This window comes from Brachyhypopomus gauderio, chromosome 8, assembly GCF_052324685.1.
Source record: "Brachyhypopomus gauderio isolate BG-103 chromosome 8, BGAUD_0.2, whole genome shotgun sequence".
In the NCBI taxonomy this organism is placed as follows: domain Eukaryota; kingdom Metazoa; phylum Chordata; class Actinopteri; order Gymnotiformes; family Hypopomidae; genus Brachyhypopomus; species Brachyhypopomus gauderio.
Window position 1 is genome coordinate 2,884,007 of NC_135218.1, and position 23,305 is coordinate 2,907,311.

General features: G+C 39.3%; 1 protein-coding gene across 1 annotated transcript in view; it reads left to right on the forward strand.

The window, feature by feature from the left end:
• The window catches only part of angpt4 (angiopoietin 4), a 35,140-nt gene extending 13,228 nt beyond the window's left edge, over positions 1–21,912 (forward strand). Inside the window, exons 3-10 of the mRNA XM_077013680.1 lie at positions 3,391–3,546; positions 3,819–3,940; positions 11,502–11,734; positions 12,757–12,875; positions 15,152–15,253; positions 16,178–16,344; positions 17,309–17,439; positions 19,177–21,912. Of these exons, the coding sequence (XP_076869795.1) occupies positions 3,391–3,546; positions 3,819–3,940; positions 11,502–11,734; positions 12,757–12,875; positions 15,152–15,253; positions 16,178–16,344; positions 17,309–17,439; positions 19,177–19,337 (1,191 nt within the window). The 3' untranslated portion in view covers positions 19,338–21,912. The remainder of the gene's footprint in view (positions 1–3,390; positions 3,547–3,818; positions 3,941–11,501; positions 11,735–12,756; positions 12,876–15,151; positions 15,254–16,177; positions 16,345–17,308; positions 17,440–19,176) is intronic.
• The last annotated feature ends 1,393 nt before the right edge of the window (positions 21,913–23,305 follow it).

The window sequence follows — 23,305 nt, forward strand, 5'->3', positions numbered from 1 at the left end:
CTGAGATATTAATGATGCACACTTAAGTGTTTTTGCAGAATGAACTAAGCAGAAACAACACAGTTCTCTTGGTTAAACATGTCTTTTCAGCAATAAAATACAGTATAAACACAGCTGTTAGATGATGACATATAAACTACAACCCCATTCCACTGTGATTATTTAAGGTAGCGAACAGTCCGTAATGGAGAATATCACATATCCACAGAAGTTTAAAATGAAAGGAATTTTTTTTCTCAATCTCTGACCGACACTGGCACTCCAATTATTCTTGAAGTTCATGAGCTTCTAAAACAGCACTTGAACCCGAGGCCAACTCCTCCATTTCTGGCAGGAATGTGTCTGTACCTTTTCATAAAGTATCAGCAATTAGAAAAACATGCTAAAAATATCGTTCATGAGGTAGAATGTAATAGTAGTGTAGAAGTAGAACTAATGTCACGTTTTCTGGTGTGGAGGTGAACACCAGGGAAACCTTCACAGAAAGGGAAACTCACATATATAATTACCCTATTTTTCTATAGTATTTCCAAAACTGTATTTGAGTATGGGAAACCCCAGAAACCTACTATATGTTTTACCACTGTTTTAATAGTGGCTGTTAAAACCTTTTACTGGACATTTAACCAAATGTTTTATTTGCCATTTGTCATTAAACCAAATACCATACAAATATTTTATTCATAGTCCACATGCACAGAGGTTGCAGTGGTTATTACTACACAGCTGTCTTCATTCAAAGGACATATAAAATAAAATTCAGGATCCAAAGCCCATGCAAAAACCACAGAACAGACCCTCGACCCTCAACTAAATCCGAATCCAGCTCTCTGAGTAAAATAGGTTCACATTAGTCATTTCCTGTCTGCTACTAAACGTTGTCAGAAATGCATAAACAGGAATGTTTTACAGCATGTTAGTATTAAATCAAATTGGGGTTTTTTTAACAATAGTTTCCTTTCCTTTATTAACATGACCTATAAGGAACTTCTCTTTTATTATTAAATGATTAGTAATTCAACTATAAGAAATAATGCAAGTCATCCCAGGACCAGGCCTTAAACACAACTGCTGGTTTGCACCCTGGAGAGTTTTGGATAGTCTGGAAATGCCTTTTGAAGGCTGCAAGAGAGGCAACGAGTAAAGCTACGAATAGTTGTGCTGGATCAGAATCAAAAAGCGAAGAGAAGGAAGTTATTGTTTGGCTGGCTGGAGATCCGTGGATGGTGTGCTTTTGGGGGGGGGGGGGGGGGGGGGGGGGGGGACCTGCAGATAGAGCCAGCACTGGAGGAGGGGAAGTGAGCAAAGAGCCAGAGAACCAGCAGGGGGCGGGGCCTCTGCCACTGCTTCCCTCTCCTCTGTCTCTGCCATGGGTCTGGATGCTTTCATAGCTGGTTGTTTGGGCCGGGATCTGATCAATTTATCCCCATGACAGTCACTTGTATATTGTATATGACTATCAGTCACGTGTAGAGGTATTTAGTCCTAGTGAGAATGATTGGTCCTAGTGAGAATGATTAATAGAAAGTTGACAGGACTTTGCCTTAAAGGGACAGGTGACCTGTTTTCATTTGAGTCCCTTATGTCTTATGTTTGCAAATAATTGTATGTATATTACTTGAACATTTAGCCTATATAAAGATGATGTTTATACGCTTGTAAGTGGTTTAGTTAATTTTTGTTTTGTCAAAACACAGTATCTCCAAACACAAGCATAAAGAGTTGGTGGAAGACAACAGAACGGGGCATGAAATAAGTTGCCTAAAAGTCAAAGGAAAACATTATTACCCACAAATCCTGAGCAGCCTCTGGATTCTCCTAATCAGGCAATGATTGATTGGGTGCCAGTTAAAAATGGTCCATTCAAGCCTTATAGAGAGAGGTCACGCAGTAGCCACTCTAGAGCTTTGTAATTTTACAGTGACTCTAATTTGGGACACTTTTTGAGCCATTTACAGAATTGTTTAGACTTTACTTGAAGTTGCTATGGTATTTGGTGCTAGTGCTCATGGCCAAATTCCATATGACACAACATGAATTATAAACATGAACCTAACATTGATTTGCATTTTTTAAAATCAATCCAGGCAAGCAGCATGAACTATATAACACCTGCTTTAGAAACAACCACAGGACAAACTTTGCTTTGTAGAAATAATTTAGTGTTTGAAACGACTTGCACCATAACCTTTCTAAACATATTTAAACAGAAAATCCTACACATTGTACTGAACCTCTGAAAAAAATCCATAGCAAATTTATCAGTATATTACTGCCAGTGATGGTGTAGTGCCTCCAAAACACATGGAGTGCTATAATCGGAGAGAAGCATGACATCTGGATTAAGTTAATGCTAGTTTAGCAGCCTTCACTGAATCCAAATCAGTGTTCCCAAGCTTGTCTTGTGTGATTTTAAACCAAGGCAGGAAGCTAGGGTCAATTAACTGGTCAGGGCACATGAAGTCTTGTGGGAATTAACGACAACATGAGAAATCCCAACCTTTTGCTTTCCCTGTTTATCTCAATAGATGTTTCCAAGTCAACCATCATGCGTTGTAATTTCTACATTAGGTGTCCTCTCTACTCCCAAGGCTGAATCTATGAGAAGGTACACCATTCTTCTCACTTCTAAGTTCCTGCATGGTATTGACACACTGTGTCAAAATCAATAGTTCCCATCACAAAACTAAACTGACGTAATGACAAGGTTCATAACTTTCTCTAGAGGCTACCCAAGTTTATTGCGATTGTGATAAACTTGTCCTTCATTAGTCCGTCTTTCGAGTGTCTCAGGACATGTTTATTTTGGAGTTAGAGTACATTAGGACTAAGAGGGTCGCCATGGTGCACCTTTGGCTGGCAATAGATCCATCTCTCTTGGGCCTTATGGGCCACTTGGCTGGGGAACAAGACTGTGTTTGATAATAAACATCCCGGTTCCTACCCGGCTTGGCTGAGGAGTGCTGGATGCTTTAAGTGCGGCACTGCCAAACCAAACGAAGTTTTAGTTCAGGTTGTCTGAGCAGAGATCGTTCACAGTTCGTTTACAGCCCTCAAAGACTGGAGTTAAATGGCACTCTTTTAGCACATAACATCTGTTAATGAACTTGCATTGGTAAACTTCAGGAAATTGGTAATCAGGGATGACTTAATAGTTTTCAGACAGCAATGCCAGATGTTTTTACAGTTCTTTTATGCTCCAGATTTGACATCACATTATCTTAGTAATTATCTTAGTAATGCAGTTTTATTATCTGTGTTACTTGCTTTATTGCTCACTACGTCTCGTCAGAGTCTCACCCAAGGGACTGACATCTACCTCCTATTCTCTGAAGGATGTCATTAGCCCACTATAGCTAAATATCAGTGTTTTCTCTTTTTTGGCCACAGCTAGAGACCTACGTCCAGGAGAACATGAAATCCAAGGTGGTGCATATGCAAGCTAATGTGGTTCACAACCAGACAGCCACTATGCTGGAGATCGGCACCAATCTGCTCACCCAGACCGCTGAGCAAACCAGGAAGCTCAATGTCGTTGAGGCCAAGGTAAAGAAGATTAGCATAAATTACCAAGATTAACATAATCTGCTTTTCCCAAACGTATTGGCTTTTGAATCCATCCATTATCTGAATCTATTCCATTATTCACTGATAGTTCTACTCTATAGAGATGGTAACTATTGAAATCCATTAACCTGAGACGTGCTTCTTGCTTGATTCACAGGATGAAAATGTAAACATTCTTATGCAGTGGAGTAGAAACTGACACCACTGCAATTGGTAATATAATGCTTGGGGTTTTGTCATGCTTATCAAAGGTAATGAACCAGACATCGAGACTGGAGATTCAATTGTTAGAGCACTCCTTATCAACTAACAAACTGGAGAAGGAGCTTCTGCAGCAGATATCAGAGATTTCAAAGCTTCGAGACAAGAACAGGTGTGTTATTGTCAAAACTACCCTGTGTTTGTGTGTGTATGGGTATATGTGAGTGTAATATGGGTATATTATTGTGTGTGTATGGGTATATGTGTGCAAATGTATGTGCCTATTTGTGTGCCATTAAAAATACATTTTGTAGCTGAGCAGGTCGTTGTTCAACATATAAAATTAGACTCTATTTAACTTTATTACTAGTGGGGGGGGGGGGGGGGGGGGGGGGGTTGGGGAAGTTTTAGCATTTTGAACATCATGGACCAAAAGAAAACATTAATTTCCCATACTTACCCAGACCTGCAATGTTTGGTGGGGAAGCCGAAGTGAAGTCTGCAGTGGGAACTCATCAGGCTGTTAATTGTTTGTATGTAATGCTGAATAAGTACAGAATAAACACAGCTCATGGAGTAGACCCCAGGCAAGTCTTTGTTGCACACAAGGAGCAGAAGGCTTTCCCAGAAGTTTCTAGATTAAACAGACATTATCTGATGTAATTCATCTATGAAGACCAGCTGAAATTTGTTGTGAGCACTGTTTTGGTTACGTTGAAGTCTGTACAGGAGAGACAGTTATAAGGCTACTACGTCAGACACTGAGTTCATTCTGATCCTTCATCATTAGTTCAAGTGTACGTGTTTGTACAATTAACACTTTAAATTACAAAGAGATATTTTTTTGTAGATGTATCTGAGACATGATCTCTACAACAATGCATGCAAGCCCTCGCAATGAATCTTGACATTACAAAGCTAACAATTTATAATAAATCATGTACAAATATATTAGCAACATGTTAATAATTCACTCCTGTTCCTGCCTTGTAGTGAGTAAAAGAGAATTATTAAGTGTTATTGAGCAGGTCATAAAAGGTGTTTGGAATATGTTCCAGCACCACCACTGAACCTCAGGCTGAACACCTAGTTAGATTCATGTCAGGCTTGATTTGCTCTGACTTCACACCTGTTTTTAGCTTCTGGCCTGCCATAGTGATGTCTCTCTCTCTCTCTCTCTCTCTCTCTCTCTCTCTCTCTTTCTTTTACACACACACAAGTACAGAGTTCCGAGCAATTATGAAAACTGCTATACAAATATATACAGTACTGCACATTTATACAAAATTAGTCAGGTGTCATTGTGACTGCTTATCCCAGGGCAAAGTGCATTTTACATTTAGTTATTTGGCAGACAATTATTCAGACACTCACAAACATAGCTCATATTTGTAAGCTACATTGAACCCAAAGATAGTATCAAAATGTAAAAAAAATAATAATGAAATTTATAATAATTAAAGGAATAAATTGGGGAGCATTTTAGCCCAAATGGTTTTAAGCCTAAATGATATTCAACTAGTAAAAGCCAACTAAGAGTTCATTCTGATCCCTCATAAATATTTCAAGAGTATACTGTATGTTTGTACAGTTAACAAATGAGTTGAACTCAAAAGCCTTGTAATAATTATTGAATATTACTGTAGTTAAAGGGATAGTATTACTTGGGAGGAAATAAAAAATATTTTCTGGCATACAATGTTCCTTCTACACTATGACTACAGAGTGTAAACAGAGGTCATCAGGGCTGTGTGTTCTGGGCGCTCTAGCCAAACCCACATTGTGTTTGGAGATATTGTACCACTGTTGTGCTGCCCAGTGTTGACCAGAGGTTTTTAGTTAATCTCAGGGTTTTTTCTTCACACTCTTAGCAACATTTGCTATTACTAACTGGGGCCCTGGACTTCAGCTCCTTTGTGAAAAAGACCTTTTGTAAAAATAAAAAAAGGCTATGTAAATAAATTATGGTTAAATTTATAACATAACATCAGTTGAGGTATTGCTGAAGGAACCTGTACCTCCCGTACTTGTCCAGGGAGAAGGCTTACACCAGTTACCTTTATATTTCAAGCACATTCACTGCTTTGTGCAAGTGTGGGTGTTTGGATTGCCCATTCAGAAATGGAGGCTGATAAACCAGTTCTTAGGCTTCCTTTAGTAACCCTGCCAGATGTTAATTCCAGTAATACTTTGCTGACTTGCTATTGTACCAGCGAGAGGTCAGCAGGGTGCTGATACACTCCAATGAGTTTATTAACAACAAAAATCACTAACAACAACACAAAACATACAATGCACACAGCTAGGACCCAGACGAAGACAAGTGACTAACCCAACATCAACACACATTCAATACTTTACCTAAACAAGTACTAAGTGCAACACATATTATTAATGATACAATATGACAGGTGAGATGGATGAACACATGATAGATACCACACCCAAAGGAAATACATATATGGACAGAAACGGATGCAGACCACACATACACACGCCCAAAACGAGGGGTCAGTGGCTGCATCATGACAACTGATACATGACAGCATCATGACAAACTGATCCTAGAATCCTAGCATTTTGCAATGGGTTTTCTATTGTTCTCATAAATTATGTGGGTAATTAGCATTAACATAACATCAACCTGATCACACAAGGTTGTAATAAAATCTTGTGTAATAAAAAAATTACATCATAAAAATTATAGTTATTCTAAAGACATATAATAACTCTAAAATTAGTTTAACAATGGTCTTGTAACAATTGCAATCTACAGAAGTTCATTGTGTTGTATCTCTCACTGATCATCACTGATGTTTGGTACTGGCCGTACCTCAGTTTAAGGGTTTTCTTGGACCCTAACCCATTTTGTGCTAGCTTTTGGATACTTTTTTAGACCCTTTCTGTATGCGTATCTGCTAAATTCCATAAATGAAAATGTGCATGTGTTCTTGATTGTGTTTTGTAATAACCATCAGTTAAATCGTTTATAATTCCACCAAATCAGTCACTTCCATTTCAATTGGTTCTGATTGAATAAGTTTCCTTAAAATTGTATTCCTTAAATTTTTTTTTATCAAAACAATCTGACTTTGTTTACTTCTCAGTAAATTAATGTTAATAGTTGGAAGGACTGGTAGAAAAAAAATGTATTCACCACTGATAACACAAGCACTGTGACTCGTAGTAGTTGGTATTTTCTGTTGTGCTATTCTCATTAATAACTTTTTGTGGAATATATTAGTGAAGGTTTCTGTTTTTCCTCGTGTTTTAATTTCTGAAATTGCAAGATACAACTCAACGAGTGAAAAGTCATCAAATTTCACTTACATTGAGTATAAACATCAAGGATAAGCCCTCTGATGAAATCCATAATGTATTTCATCCATTTCTTGTTTCATGATAATATTTTCTTGTTTGGAAAGTAAACCTCTCCTTGACAACCTTTCCTGGGTCTGTGGCCTGCAGGTTGAAAATCATTGCTGTTGGGTATTTATTTATAGGGTGGGATGACAGCAGAGTGTCGCAAAGAGTGGAAACAAGGCAGAGGTGAATACAGAGAGCGTGGAGTTCAGCTAAATCAAAAAAAGAAAAAATTCAGTAGATCAATGTTACTAAGGGACTGATTCCATTTCATACAGAAACACAATAATGTTATGCATATTTGACATCGATATATATTATTTTAGTTCCTTTCACATTCTGCTGACTCATAAGATCAGATTCTGCTGACTCATAAGATCATAAGATTGCAGTCCTTGTTTTATTACTGTAATGCTGTGTGAAAACATACCCACTGTGCACTTTCACCCACTGGGGTTTGTTTGGTTTTTTTTTTGTTTTGTTTATTGTTGTACTATTTCTCTCCTACTGTGCATCCAGAGCTGGGTATAGAACAGGCCTGATTGACTTTTTATGGATCTATTTTTGACTTTTGTTGCATATACGCACATACACATTATTTTGTGTATGTGTGTTATTTTTCCATGTGTTGTGGCTTGTTTGATGTCTGCTGTTTGCACGTTTGGCCAAATTATTAAATGTTTCACATTTCATTTCATACTAAATATGAATAGAAATTATATTATATTGGAAATTAGTTCAGATAAACTTTATATAATGGAATATCACTGACAGGAATATGGATTATACTAACATGCAGTTTCAGACCTGTCATGTTTCCACATTCTGTTTGTTTCAACTGTAATTATACACAGGATAAGTGGAATAATAATAATGTGGAATATCCTGGCCAAACCAATAACACTTCACACAGGGCCCAGCCCATCAACTTCATAATAAAACCCACACTGGGGTCATCTGGTAGGCAATTCCCTTTGCCAGTATTTCAGTGCCCACTGCCTGAAGAAGGCATTTGACATCCCAGAAATTCCAGGCTCACTTAAAGCCAAGCACATACACAATGTCTTTAAAGTAAATCTGCATTGGAATCCCCAGTGACTATGGCTGTACTCAGCCCTGCCGACACTGTTATGTGTGTTAAATGCCACCAGTTCCTCGTGGGCTTTAGGCCTGCCACTCACATTCCCTGACCTCAGCCACCAAGTCTATTTCACATTCTTCCTTTTGAATGTTTCACTCACTGCATAGACAGATGGAGATGTTAACGCTATAAAATAAACTGTTCACTTACTTTCAGAGTACAACAGCATATCCAGGCTCAGTGTAGCAATACACTGTGGGACTTGTAGTTTACCAACATCTGCTACCAATTTCTAATCTCATCAACCCATCTACCAATATTTATAGCCTGAGATCGCTCTCCAGTTTACTACCCCTCATTCACAAACTTAATCACTCTATTCAAATTGCTACTTGGGGAAAGAGTTACCCTTTATGCACTTATTTTCCAAGAAATTGGCTAATGAGCTAAGCACCTGATTATGCCTCCATATATATATATTGAGGCATATATACAGTATTCCCTGCAACAAACATGCCCTTCCATCCTGACAAAACATGCTTCAGTATCCCACCCTTGCACATAATTTACAATTAGGATCTTCACCTACCCAGTGTCCAAGGTTTTGTGGAGTTTGAAGGACCTGTGTCTACAGGTCATGTCAAGTGATTCTAAATTTGACAAGCAAAGCCATTTCCTGTTTTGCCTGTGAAGTCACTGATGTGTTCGGTGATTCTTCTTCCTGGTCATTAGTAGATCTATTAACCATTCACCTTCTCTATGGCAATGGGGCCTTAATGAACACTGTTGCACAAATCGCATCTTATACGTTGCCCCCGCTCCCCTAAGCTCTTCGCATAGCTGCACTCTTAGCTAACTGCACTACCACTCACTCTTTCCACTTCCTCTCTGCTTTTGGAATAGGCGCAACCGCTTTATCACTACATCCCCAGACCCTAAGAAATTATTGGTGACTTACCTTAGCATATTTAAATTCCTCACCTAAACCTGTCGGCAATAGCTCTAGCACCTCTCTCCATACCAGGTCACACTATTTAGACCACAGCCATTTTCAGGTCTCTCCAGAGATACTTTATTTGGTTCAGGTCTAGACTTTGCTTGGGTCACTGAAGGATTTTCACAGTTTTTTATGAAGCCACACTTATGTTTTCTTATTGGATTATTTATATGCTTCGTGTCATTATTTTATTTAAATGTAAACCACTGGCAAATCCTGATATCTTAAGGCGTTCTGGTTGTCACCCATCTTTATTTCTAAGCATCCATCTTTTCCTCTATCCTGACTTATCTCTCAGTGCATGCCACAAAAATACATCCACATCACAAGATGTTGCCACCCATCACCACGGTATAAATGAGGTGAAGATTGATGCTGAAATGGTTCAGTATTATTTCATCAGACTTGTCTTGCTTGTCTGAGGGTTGTTCAGGTTCATTTTTGCAAATTCCAAGTGAGCTCTAATTTGCCTTTTATTTAGGAGTTGCTTCGATCTGGCCAGTACTATAAAGGCCCAATTAGTAGAGTGTCATTGCGTTCTTGGTTACCTGTCTCACCAAAGGCACATTCAGAGCTGCATATTTTTGTAGTTTTCCAAGATCTGTGCCTTGACATAATCCTGTCTTGGAAGTCTATATACAGTTCTCTCAATCGAATGTGATTCTGCTTTGACATACACTTACCGGCCACTTTATTAGGTACACCTGCTCATTAACGTAAATGTCGAATCAGCCAATTATATGGCAGCAACTCAATGCCTTTAGACATGTAGATATGGCCAAGGTGATCTGCATCAGAATGGGGAAGAAAGGTGAGTAAAGTGAACGTGACATGGTTGTTGGTGCCAGACGGGCTGGTCTGAGTATTTCAGAAACTGCTGATCTACTGGGATTTTCATGCACAACCATATCTAGGGTTTACAGAGAATGGTCTGAAAAATAGAAAATATCCAGTGAGCGGCAGATCTGTAGGCGCAAGTGCCTTGTTGATGCCAGCAAGGTGTACCTAATAAAGTGGCTGGTGAGTGTATATCATGCAATGTAATACAGCTGTGTGACTATCCTAATTATGTCCAATAAAATCAGTTAGGGAAAGATGGCACTAAAGTAGCAGAATCATTTCAAGGATCACTGATAGATATATGGTATGGCAAAGCACAGCTGTAAGTATCAAAGGGTCAGAATACTTATGTAAAGGCAATATTCCAGCTTTTTCATTTAACAAAACTATCCATAAACCAACTTTTAAATAGTTGAGAAAATCCTGTACGTAAAAAAAATGGAAAAATGAACATGAATGATCGAGATATTGTCCAGTACTGATTGAAGTATTGATCCATGTCCCAATTCGTGCAGTGGAACATGTCTTCATTCTTGGTGTTGCCAGACGGTACTTCAGAACAGTTTATTTGTTGACAGTGAAGACTGCTGTTGAGCAAGAGGCTTACATGAGCTGAACAAGCAATGAGGAGTAGGGTCATGTTCCATTCCCAAATTCTTTTGTATTGACAAGGTCATTTATGTAATCCCTGCACATACTGTAAGTATTGCTCTGCATGTTTTCTGATAGATAAGATGATTTAAAATTATGTTGATTTTGGGAAAATGATTTCAGGTTGGAAGCCGCTTTGAGACTTTTTCTATTTATAAAATATACACATAACTAGCCAATCAAATGACACACACATTGGAACTTTCTACCCCAGTTCCTTCTTTCCAAACACAATGAACAACTCTGTCACGGTACACCTCCTGACTCGTCCCTTTGGGTGTGTTGATGTGTGTGTTATTTGTATCACCAGTCACTTGTCTTGTTAACATATTGCACGTGTGTCTTGTCCATGTTCGTCTATTTAAGTGTGTGTGTTAGTCCACATCTTTGTCAGCTTTTGTCTTCTACTCGTCTCACTACGTTGTCTTCGTTGTACATGACTGTTGTGTCTGTAAATAAAGGTCCGTTATAGCTTCTCTCGATTCGGCATCCTGCTTCATCGCCACCGTTACAAACTCTTTCCTCAGGAATGTCCTCTACCCAATAAATGTTTATTCATTTACTGTTTTCTGATTGTGTATTCGTTTGCTTTTTTGTGTGTTTTTGAGCTTTTGAGTCATGACTTGAGTCTTATGAAAGACACAAGGTCAAAATAAAAAATCTTATAAATGAGCTAAACAAAATTAAGGAACAATTTGAACGTAATGTTACATCAACAGTTCCAATGTTTTGAAAACAGAGTTAGTGTTAAACAGAGTTAGATTAGTGTTAAACAGACCGTTTCTGACCGTTTCCTCGTAGTCGCTTGGAAAGTAAAGTGCTGGTGCTGGAGACTGAGCAGAGGGCAGAACTGGTGGAGATACGGGGGGAGAAGGAGAGGCTACAGGACCTGGTGGAGAGGCAGTCAGCTGCCATCACCGCTCTGGAGAGGCAGCTGCGTGCTGCCAGCACCAACAGCTCAGCACTGCAGCAACAGCACCAGCAGCTGATGAAGTCTGTGCATAATCTCATCAGCTTGGTGGCTCCTGGGACAGGTACACACACATGTGCACACACATGCACCTTTGTACATACACGTACATGTACGCATGCATAGAGTTTTGGTGAAACACACTTTATGTTTTCAGGATTATTTTGCTGGTTCTAATCATTTACCAATTTTGTCTCTTTGGTTTTCTTATATGGGACATTTTTGTCCTGAACACTGACATAAATAAACATACACACACAGTTAAATTATCTTGAATATAGTAGAATGTAGAGGAACACCTATTGCCTGCTTATAGCACATACATCTGCATGACGATGGTTAATGGGTCCAGCTGCTTACAGAAACCTGCCTTGAAGGAACATTGTAATAAAATTTAGGTTCACCTTTAGGTTGACCTGTTATTTGTAGTTTGGCTGTAATTTGCTAAATATCTTAGAAAAAAAGTAGTTGACTGTCAGGCATATGCATAAATCATAAAGGTTGATGAGATCAAATCTGCCATTTGTAAGAAACATAATCTGAGGGTTGGGTCCTGTATTTCTCTATTTGTACCCCTGAGTATTTGACTTTTGTACTGGCCACACAGTTGGGCAATGTAGTCTGATGTGTGAAACATAAAGCACGCATGTTTGGTCTTGACAATGAAATACATTATAGATATTAACACTAAGCTCTTCCTTTTGATGTATTTGTCTCATTAACCAGTCACACAGACTCTTTTTCATTCACACAGACAGATATACGCACACAGTAAACTCAGTTAACATGAGGCAGAGTACATATCAGCTTACCGAGTCCCTTTGGCAACTTGAGGCCATGGCCCGTACATTTCCTATGTAAAAAATGATCTTCCAACAAGATTCCAACAACAAAGATATCTTGCCTGAACAATGTGCAGACATCATGGGACATTACTTATGATGTATAAAGTGTTCACGCAGGGCTAAGGACACAAATTCAACTTCTGTTGCCATGAGACAATACAATTGGGATTTATGGAGTTCAATGTTAGGTTTCCATCCTCGATTCAGCTTAAACCTGACGGTATAATGTTTTCCATTGCAGTGTCTGACTCCACGGCAAGTGAAACAAAGTTCAGAGACTGTGCTGAAGCCTACAGGTGTGGCCACAACACCAGCGGAATTTATCACATTTACATTGGAGACACATCGGAACCCACAAAGGTACCGTCCTTCCACCGGGTCACTACAGGTCTCTGATCAAAGGTACCGTCCCTCCAACGGGTCACTACAGGTCTCTGATCTGTAGAGGCTGCCAGTCTGTTGTGTTCCTGCAGCTCACCTGATTGGACAGGTCGAGCAAAGAGCTAGCCAACCAAGGATCACGGTTTGATCCTTGAACAGAACATACAGTGATAAATGTGTAAGTAGCTGCCAAATACTGTAATGGTTCTTTGGGGGATGAAGAGTACAGATATTTACTTACTCTTGACCTTGGACCATAACTTATGTTAATTGGTGAGGCCTTGAAAAGTGTTTGGTTACTTCCTGGTGTTCATGAAGTCCCTCTTGACCTTTATAATCCGTGTGTGGGGGAGTCATGATAAACGAATGCCATGAGCCATCCCAGCATGCATTTCAATGTTGAATCAACGTTGAATCAACGTCGAATGTGATGATTGAATCAATGTTGGATTTTGTGTCGATTTTGAAAGGTGAATCAACATTGATATGCCAATGTCGTTTCAACGTCATACATTCAACCTTGAATAAACCACAAAATTCACGTTCATGATGCTCAAAATTGCCTGAGAGAGAGGAAAAAAACAACTGTATGCCTTAATGAAAAAAGAACAACTTTTTTTTCTCTCTCTCTCTGTAAATTTCTTCTCGGAGAACCACCACACAATCAGGCACCTCACTCATGGCCTCAAGTCTGGGAATCGAACCGATGACCCTCCTGTCACAAGACCAGTTCCCTAACCGCCAGGCCACGACTGCCCTGCCCTACTCTATTTAAACTCTATTTGTTGATTTGTCATTGCGAAGTTTTGTTTCTGCCTCAAAATAAATAAATAAATAAATAAATAAATAAATAAATGGTAATAATAATAATAATTATTATTATTATTATTAATTATTATTATTATTATTATTACTACTACTACTAATAATAATAATTAATACCTCTTTCAAAACCCTCAGCCAATGCCAAAGAGTTGTTTGTACTTTTTTATTGTATTGTGTTTTTTGAACTTGAAATGGTAATACAATGGCTGGTTGAAGATATTACATTGATTCACCGTTAATAGTTCAACGTTTGCGCAACCATTTAACATTAAACGTTGATTCAACGTTGTTTCAACATTGAAACAACAACAGACAGTATTTCAACTATATTTCAACCACATTTCAACACTGAAGGTCGGTCGTGTGCCAGCTGGGATGAGATGTGTATTACCGTGATATTATCACAAGTAAAATCACACCCTACCCATGATGAAATCATTGTGATGCACAGCCTCAAGTAGCTTAATGCTTGTCACAATAAACATTTTTCCTACAGGCAATGTAGTCTGCTAACTAGCTTTTGTTGCTAAGCAACACAGTGGGAGATTATTCACATTAATGGAAAATCTCAATAATATAGAATTCAATCGTGAGGTGGTCATAGGTTTGTGCATAACAAGGATTTTATATACAACAATATTCAGTACAGTTCAATTAATCATATTTGAAGATTAGAATTATTCTGTAAGTACAAATACAAAACATTGTGACAGAATAGTGCTTGCTGCTATAACTCCTACAAGATGGCTGCCCATACATTGTGGATCCACCCCTCAGTTTAACATGCATGCAGGTTTTGTACTTTTTGTAACGTTAGGTTTTTGTGTCCTTCCTTGAATGCAAGATGTTTAAGAACAGCAAGACTGTCATTATTTCCAGTTTTGTGAAGGTCACAATATGCAGTTCCTGATGAGACGTGATTACAGTGGCAATTTGAGGCTATTGATGAGGTTGGCGGCAATTAGGAGCTTTGCTGTACCAGTAGGACACTGTGAGACAACAGTGAGACACTGTTCCTCTTTCCATGTTTGTCGCATGGTGCCATGATGTTTGACACTTTTCTCAATTTCATCTTAAAGAACTGTGACATTTTTTAGTCCTGATTGACCTGCCAGTTGGAAGACTGTTGGTTGTCTATGGCTGCTGAGCAAACACCACTCAGTTGTCAGAACTCCTTTCTTGCTGACATATACTGTTTTTCAGCAACCTAATAAGTCACTTACATTGCTTCCTCTGTTCATTACCCAGTGATTCTTCTGAATGGTTTGAAAGAAGAAATCAGAACCTGCTTGTTTGCTCATTTTTCATATTATTCATGAAAGCAGGATTTTCTGAGACCAACCCAAATAACATTTCATACTGATATCTATACATAATTTATTTAGTCTGAAATGAATGAGATCAGTCAGTGAGACCCACTGTCACCACAGGTCTTCTGTGATATGGAAACCAGTGGAGGAGGCTGGACATTATTTCAACGCAGAATAAACGGCACTGTAGATTTTCAAAGGAGCTGGAGAGAGTACAAAATGGTGAGTACACACACTCATGCATGCACACACATACATAAATACACACACACACACACACACACACACACACACACACACACACACACACACACAGACCTTTTAACTTTTAAGCGCCTTTAAAATCTAGTGGCCTTGGGAGAGGTTGCCCAGGCAACATTGGCTCTGGCCCACTCAGGATAAACTAATCTACTTATCCATTATATTGGTCATAGCAGAATGGAGAGCACACCGTGTACTGGTGCTGTGTAGGTTCATACGACAATGTGAACATGGCTAGAAAATATTTATACAAAAAGTGGGCAGTCACTAAATGTTTTCTTACTTATTCAGTGGAAGACTTGATGAAGAGTTTGGCTTCATTCCGATGACATAAGCTAACAAATCAGCCGAAGAATGAAACATGGAGTGTAAAACAGTATCTGACAGCATGGCGTCACTGGCAACATTTGGACTGTTTTTATAATGACTGGTGCCTGTAAAATGCAAAGGCTCAAAATAGACATGCTCTAAAATTTTATCTAGACTGCAACGTTTTCACTTAAGGAAAAGTGCTTGAAATTGTCAGGACTTTTCATGAAAAGCATGATATACATGACTATATGCAGCATATATAAGTATATATAAAGACTATTTAAACCTCCAAAGTATATGTACAACATATCACATCATAAGCATGAATTAAATATTTAAATTGACAGTTTGTTGCCCTTGTCCAGAGTAACTTACAGAGGTGCTTTGTAATCTCTATTCAAAACTTACTGGCTATATGTAGCGGGTTAAAGGTAGCATGATACAGAATGTATTAAAAGTAGTGCTGTAATACATCTAATAATAATCCTGTGTTTTAAGGTATCACACAGTCTGTTATCATGGTATGGTGAATTTAGCCACAGACTGGAGGGTTTGCTGTTTTTCTTTCCTCAGGGTTTCGGGGATCCGGGTGGAGAACACTGGCTGGGTAATGAGGCAGTGCACCTGATCACTAATCAGGCCCAGTATGTGCTCAGAGTGGAGCTCAGAGACTGGGAGGGCAATGCGCCGTATTCTCAGTACGACAAGTTCCAGTTGGCCAGTGAAAAGCAACAGTACAGGTATCATTGCTCTGTGGAGTCCAGTTTTCGAAGAATAAGTGAATAGTAAGGAAGAAACACCTCATGAAAGATTTGAGAATCTGCTTGTTCTGCAAATTTCCATTTGTTCACTGAGAGACCCTGCTAACACCTTTCAATTAAGTGTTTGATTAGTACTTAAGATGTTTTTTGTGGTACCAAGCCTAGCTGTGCTTCGTCTGTTATGCTGATTTTATGCAATTAGATAGTGGGCTGTGATTCTAGTTCTGTTTGTACGGTTTGGTTAGTGGACGTGCAATTAGATGGACAATTTCAATGATCTACCTATTCCTGTGTGCAAGTATGAGGAGTTTTCTATAGTGGCTGAGAACCTATCCCGCTGCAAATACACAAAGCAAATTCATCAAAATGACAATGCATACACTACATTTTGGGAATGCGCTGCAAATTCATACACTCTGCAAATCCAGTCACAACACAATGAAAGTGGGCCGCAATACAGCTTGCACGTGATAAAAGCGAAATGCTCTTTAAATGTAACTAGCTCGCTAGGTATTTAGGCAGAAACTAAGGCTATAACTTAGTTTCTGTCTAAATAGCTGTCTAGCTAGCTACATTTAAAGAGCTTTACTTAAGTCCCGTTCAACGTAATGAGATACTGTATAACAAAAGTCTTGTTTCTGGCTAAAATCGTACAGAGTCCCTGCTTAAAATAATTCATCCAGAAACACTTCCTTTGTGTTGTGACTGGATTTGCAGCGTTACTGAATTTGCAGCGTATTTTTGAAATGTAATGTACGTGTTGTCATTTTGATATATTTGCTTTGTGTTTTATCGGCACTTTTTTCTTTTGCAGCACGATGGTTTTTCGCGGCCACCGTAGCTTTGTCTCTGTGATGAATGAGATCTTGATGTGTACCTGAGTGCCTGAGTGTAGCCACAGTGAGACCTGCAGTAATCTCAGTGTTCATTTGCTCCTGTCCAGGGTTCTGCTGAGGGGCTACAGTGGCACGGCGGGGCAGCAGAGCAGCCTGGCATCTCACGGTGCCAGCTTCAGCACCCGCGACTCTGACAACGACAACTGCCTCTGCAAGTGTGCACTGATGCTGACCGGAGGTGAGGGGCGCCCAGCCTGTTACTCTAACATATGCAGGCTTCTCCAGAGAGAGTATATTATGGATTGTGTATCAATGTATATGTGCTAATAAAAGTACAGGGTAATGTACAAATGAAAAATTAAAATGTCACAGCCTTGTTCAGGATTTCTAAGGATTATTGTCAGTAACTCAGAATAATGATAATAATCAGTAAAAAAAGAGGCTGACTATGATGGTTACCCCACCCCATCACCACCCCCACCCCATCACCCCCACCTCACCACCCCCACCCCATCACCCCCACCTCACCACCCCCACCCCATCACCCCCACCCCATCACCACCCCCACCCCATCACCCCCACCCCATCACCTCCACCCCATCACCCTCACCTCACCACCCTCACCCCATCACCCCCACCTCACCACCCCATCACCCCCACCCCATCACCACCCTCCGTCAGCTGGCAGTGCTGCTCCATGTGGTTTGTTTGTTTTGTTTTCTGTTGCACATGTTCTATGTTTTGGTTACATGTCTCGCCCCACCCAGGTGGAGTGTGATGTGCCTCGTTCACCACACCACCTGTGTGTTATTACTATGTTGACTCTTTATAAGCCATTTCTGTTGCTATGACTTGAGGTCACTCATGGTGTTACATTGTTTTTCGTTTTGTTGAGGTTAGTGCACTTTTTTGTTTAGTTTTGTTTTATAATTTTCATTATATTCTTCACGTTCAATCACGTTTGCTTTCTTTCTTTTCCTGGATATACTACTCCTAAGATTCGACTAGTAAAATAAAAGTATAATTTCAGATAAACAGTTTAATCCAAAGTCCACTTGACCTTTGCTGTTAGCTTTGTAATATTTAATCCAAAGTATATTATACCCCTGTCTACACCTTCTCATTCCCAAGTCCCCCTAGACTTCATTATTTACTTAGCTTAGCACCCTAATCAAAAAAATTTTAAACCATCTCTCAGCACAGTCTGATCTTGCTCTGCTACCCATAGTTTTAAACTGCAACACATTCCAGAATTTCAGACTTCTTTACGCTCTTACACACATCTCCCTCTGTCCAAACAGTTTATTCAATACCAGTGTTCAGCCATGAATCTCTCACCTCTAGTGGACTCCAAAATAAACTGGCTTTTAATTGTGATCCTGAACGTTGTTTAGGTTAATTGTCGTAAAACCAGCTGGAGACCTCCAAGTGCCCCTCTCAGTTTGCGTAGCTATTCATAATCAGATGGTTAAAAGCCCCACCCCAAATCCACCCGGGCTGTCACCCCTGTCCAATCTAAACATATGAAGAGTGAGGAGATATTAATTCAGTCATGGTTAGTTTAGTGGGAGTGTCTCTGGGGAGCAGGAATAGTCTGCTGCTTTTAGGAAAAATCACAGTTTGCTTAAAAGGGCTATGAGATACCTCCTGCCCGACAGGGACTCATATCATTCAAAACACTTGCAGCCTGTTGAGATGGAGAGAGCCTGCCCAGAAACGGAGACAAAAGAAACATTGGAGAGAGGCAGGCGGAAGAGGTGGAGGTGTTGTTCAGAGGTATTGGCTGTGCTGGAACAAGCCTCCACATGTCAGTACATCCTGAGATGAGCTACAGTGTTTGCTAACCCACGAGCTCCACTACATAAACCCACGAGCCTAGAAAGCCAAGTGGACAGCATGGACAACGATAAACTGAGAAAATAATTTAGGGTTATTTTCTCATGAATAATTTTCTTAATGATTCTTGTCTGTGCAGGTTGGTGGTTTGATGCGTGTGGTCTGTCCAACCTGAATGGCATGTACTACACCGCGGGCCACAACATCCGAAAGCTCAACGGGATTAAGTGGCACCACTTTCGAGGACCCAGCTACTCGCTGAAATCCACCACCATGATGATCCGGCCCGCCCACTTCTAATGCGCCATTCCCATGGTCATAGCGTGGCGGCCATCAAGGATAGCTGAACGCTAAAACTCAATGTTCCATAGGACAACTCTGGATGAATGTGGTTGTGATAAGCATTTGCAAAGTGAGATCTTTTGTAACAGTCCGTTACTTACTGGACGGCTGATCATCTGAAAAGCAGAAAGTTACAGAAAGCGATGTTATAAGACTGACATTAAGAACCTATAGCTCTAGTTCTCTCTCTCTCTCTCTCTCTCTCTCTCTCTCTCTCTCTCTCTCTCTCTCTCTCTCTCTCTCTCTCTCTCTCTCTCTCTCTCTGCCTTTTCTGGCTGATGATCTCTCCCAAAATGTGAAACAGTGTTGTCTCACTGCCTTCACAACGATTCCCCTGTGCTTATGTGGTGTCTTTGTGAGGTCAGCAAATGCTATTGTTATGACATCAACAGAAGAAAAAAATCATAGAACATTGAACTCTTTGAGACATGAAGAATTTGAATGATGCCACATGTACTGTCTTAAGGATGACAGTGGCGAACTAAGCATACAGGATTCAAAAGACTATGAAACAATCTGTATGATGTGGACCACTTGATTTCGAAGACCGTTAAGGTCCAATTTTGGTATGGACTGTCTGTATTGTTTTCATCATGTCATTTACAGGTCCTAGTGAAAGTACATTTTGCTTTGTTGTTTAACCAGTGTTTATATCAACTGGATACAGTACATCTCTTTCTTTTATAATCTTTAATGATCTTGCTTATGTGGGTGTGTGTCTGTGTGTTTGTGTATGAAAGAAACACTTCCAGTTACTTGCTCATCATTCTGTGTGAATGTGAACGTTGTTGCCTCTTAAGAATAAGTTACTAGTTATTTCCCAGTTAAAGTACCACAGTGGCAATACAAAAACTGCTTGTCTAACAATTTATGAAAATGCACTTTAAATGATACAGTAAATAGTTTATTTCTGAGGAAAAATTGTATTAAGTCATAAACATGATATGACTTGTTTAATGCAGTTGTGTGAGGTAAGTTATGGTAATAGTTACAATGGTTAAAGTTATTCCAGTTTTGTCAGTTTGGCAACCTTGAAAGATGGTCATCAGTTCAACAACTGCAGAAATTCACAAGTGTTTCACTGTTTTCCACAATTTTCTGAAGGTCTCAGGCATGTCTCACATCACATTGCCTATTGCCCTAACTTCCCACATTCACAGCAAACACTTTTGAATATTGCCAAAACAAACAGAAGCATTTCCTACTCACCTTCATGCATTTTAGCTTCCATAAACTGGTTTTCATTGTTAAATATTGACTTTGCTTTTGTTCCTAAATGGTTGGCTTTTGTCTGTGGCATCAAACCAAGACAACTGGGCCTGAGTTATACAGTAAAGTTTTTCTTACATAAATGTGTGTCTTTTTTGTTTTGTGCTACAGTGTTTGTCTCTAGCTGCCACACAATTCATCTTGTATGCATTTGATACGGTTGATGTCCTCTCTCTCTAAAATCGACTGCACATGCAGTTAAACCCTCATTAACGTCACCCTTTAAGTGCCATTGCCACTTGTGATTAACTGCAGTCATGATGTAATGCCGTGCCTTTGTTATCACTGAAGGAAATGCAGTAAATCACAGATCTCATCTTGGCGAGGCTTGTCTCACATGGATCCCGTATTATCCTCAAGCAAACTTGGACGCTACTAGAGCCACGTATCCTGTGATGTGTTCCAGCACGTGCACTGATTGGACAGACAACCCTCACATGGAAACGCTTGCGCCTGCGCAATTGCATCTGTCTGAAGTGATATTTGTCGCAGTTGAGGCCGATTCCCTGGTGCATATTTGATAATGTTACTAAAGACCTGACAGTGAATGTATCATCTATAAAATAACATCACAATTAAAAGCTCTGCTTAATAAAAGCAGTCTGACGTTTGCAATGTTATCAATAGGTAATTACTGCACTAATAGTGCAATATATTTCTATCATTCTAAGTGCATAGGCACTGGGTTGTTTTGAAACCTTCTTTGTGTTATACATGTGCTGTTAACGAGCAATTATGCACCATAAACTGCACATTAATTAAGGCTTGTGCTGAAATTAACTCTTGAAGTTAACTTATCACTGGAAGTTGAGTCACAACCATCAGTGTAGTTGGTAATTTCATGAGAGATCTCGTGTCAAATCTTTTCTGTAATAATCTGATTGACTCTGTATCATAGTGCTTTAGTAAATGTAACAAAATAATTTCAGTACTCTATGTCACACAGAGAAGGAAGGACTTCATGTTTTATGTTGGTTTCTTGGTTTCTTGTGGATTCTTTCTTCTGTCTTCTAAGAGAGCTTTTCCTGTCCATTGTCCTTAGTGCTTCACCTGGAACGTTACATGTGAACATGCTGTCAAGTGAGGGAGATACTTTTTAGCCTGTAAGGTTCAGCAATGGTTAGTTAAGTTGTATTTTTTTGTTGTTTTTTTGCATCTTATTGTTGTTTTCTACATTTGCTGTCACATCAGTTAAGTTTTTCTTGAAGTCACATGTCTGTTCAGCTCAGTAAAATAAGAAGACATGAGTGTGCTATGTGGTGACTCATCACGAAACCAGTGTACATGCATTAGTATGTTTATACTCATAAACATGACATTTCTGTGTTCAGAGTATTTAAATATCAATTAAACTATTAGCTTCTCAGACTAGTACCGTTTTTCATTTAGTACCGTTTTTTCATTATTTATTCTCTACCTCCCTCTAGTGGACATATATGTGCCGTTCCTTTTGAAAGGGATAAATTCCACAGAAAAAAGGAAAAAAATCAGTACAGAAATATAGTCGGTGTTTTTTTGCAGATTTGCAGGTTGTACAATGTCCGTCAACTGACAGCATGATTGCTCTCAGAAATGTACATAAAAGTACATAAACTTTTTATGTAAAAGCTGGTACTTGGTCAATTCTGTACCAGTTTCCTTTGCAGGTCAGCAAGTAGAGTGAGTTGAATTCCAGTGTCTTCAGGGATCTTGCCTGTGGTCTCTTTCTTTCAGACATCTCTCTCTCTCTCTCTCTCTCTCTCTCTCTCTCTCTCTGACCTAAATTCTGCCTTTTTTACTCTCCCCCTCAGCGCTTGCTCTTGTTTCTCTGGAGAAACTAGAAGGGAAAACTAGGCTATCATGTCTGAACTATTTCCAACTACAAATCAGATAACCTCTCAAAGATTCTCACCCCAGATGCCTCCCTCTTAGATAACCTACCTAAACTCTCAATAGAAAACTATCTGTGCAATCTTTTACATTTTCTGTAAAATGTAATGTATGTATCATGCAGCTATAGCTAAATCCTTCCCAACACATTTCCCTTTTTATATTTCTGTTGATGTTTTTACGCAGATACACAATAACACCAGGAGGGGGCGGTAAGTGATATTACAGTATTAGGTCAGCACAGAATAATTACATAATGGCCTCCATGAACTAGATGCAAAGCTAACAGGGTCACACCATTAGGCCATGATGTGTATTTAGTTATTTGATTGCATATATATATTGTCCCCAATATAAAATGACCTGTCATGCTAGGAAAAATTCTTTGTAATGTTGGCTTGCAAAGTTCTTTTCCAAAACACTATTTGGGGGGTGGTTAGGCATCTGTTGCACCATGTCAGAGTTTACTGGGGAGATCATTCTAAATCTGTCCACCAACTGCAAGCCTGGACATGCCAGATCCGTCTCAAACGTTCTAGAAGGTTGGAGAAATGTAGAACTTTCTGAGAAGCTGAGACACTTCCTGAGAAATCTCTAATTGAGTTTTTTCCAATACTGGTCAAATCTTCACGTTAAGATTTATTCCAGGCTGGCATCACTTTACTGCAAAATTAGGCCATGCTGTAAAGGTTGAATAAACATATTCCATATTGTTCAAACATACTCCACATATTTGTGGCATGTATGCATGGTGCGTATGTCCTCTCATAGAATTACGTGAATCACAT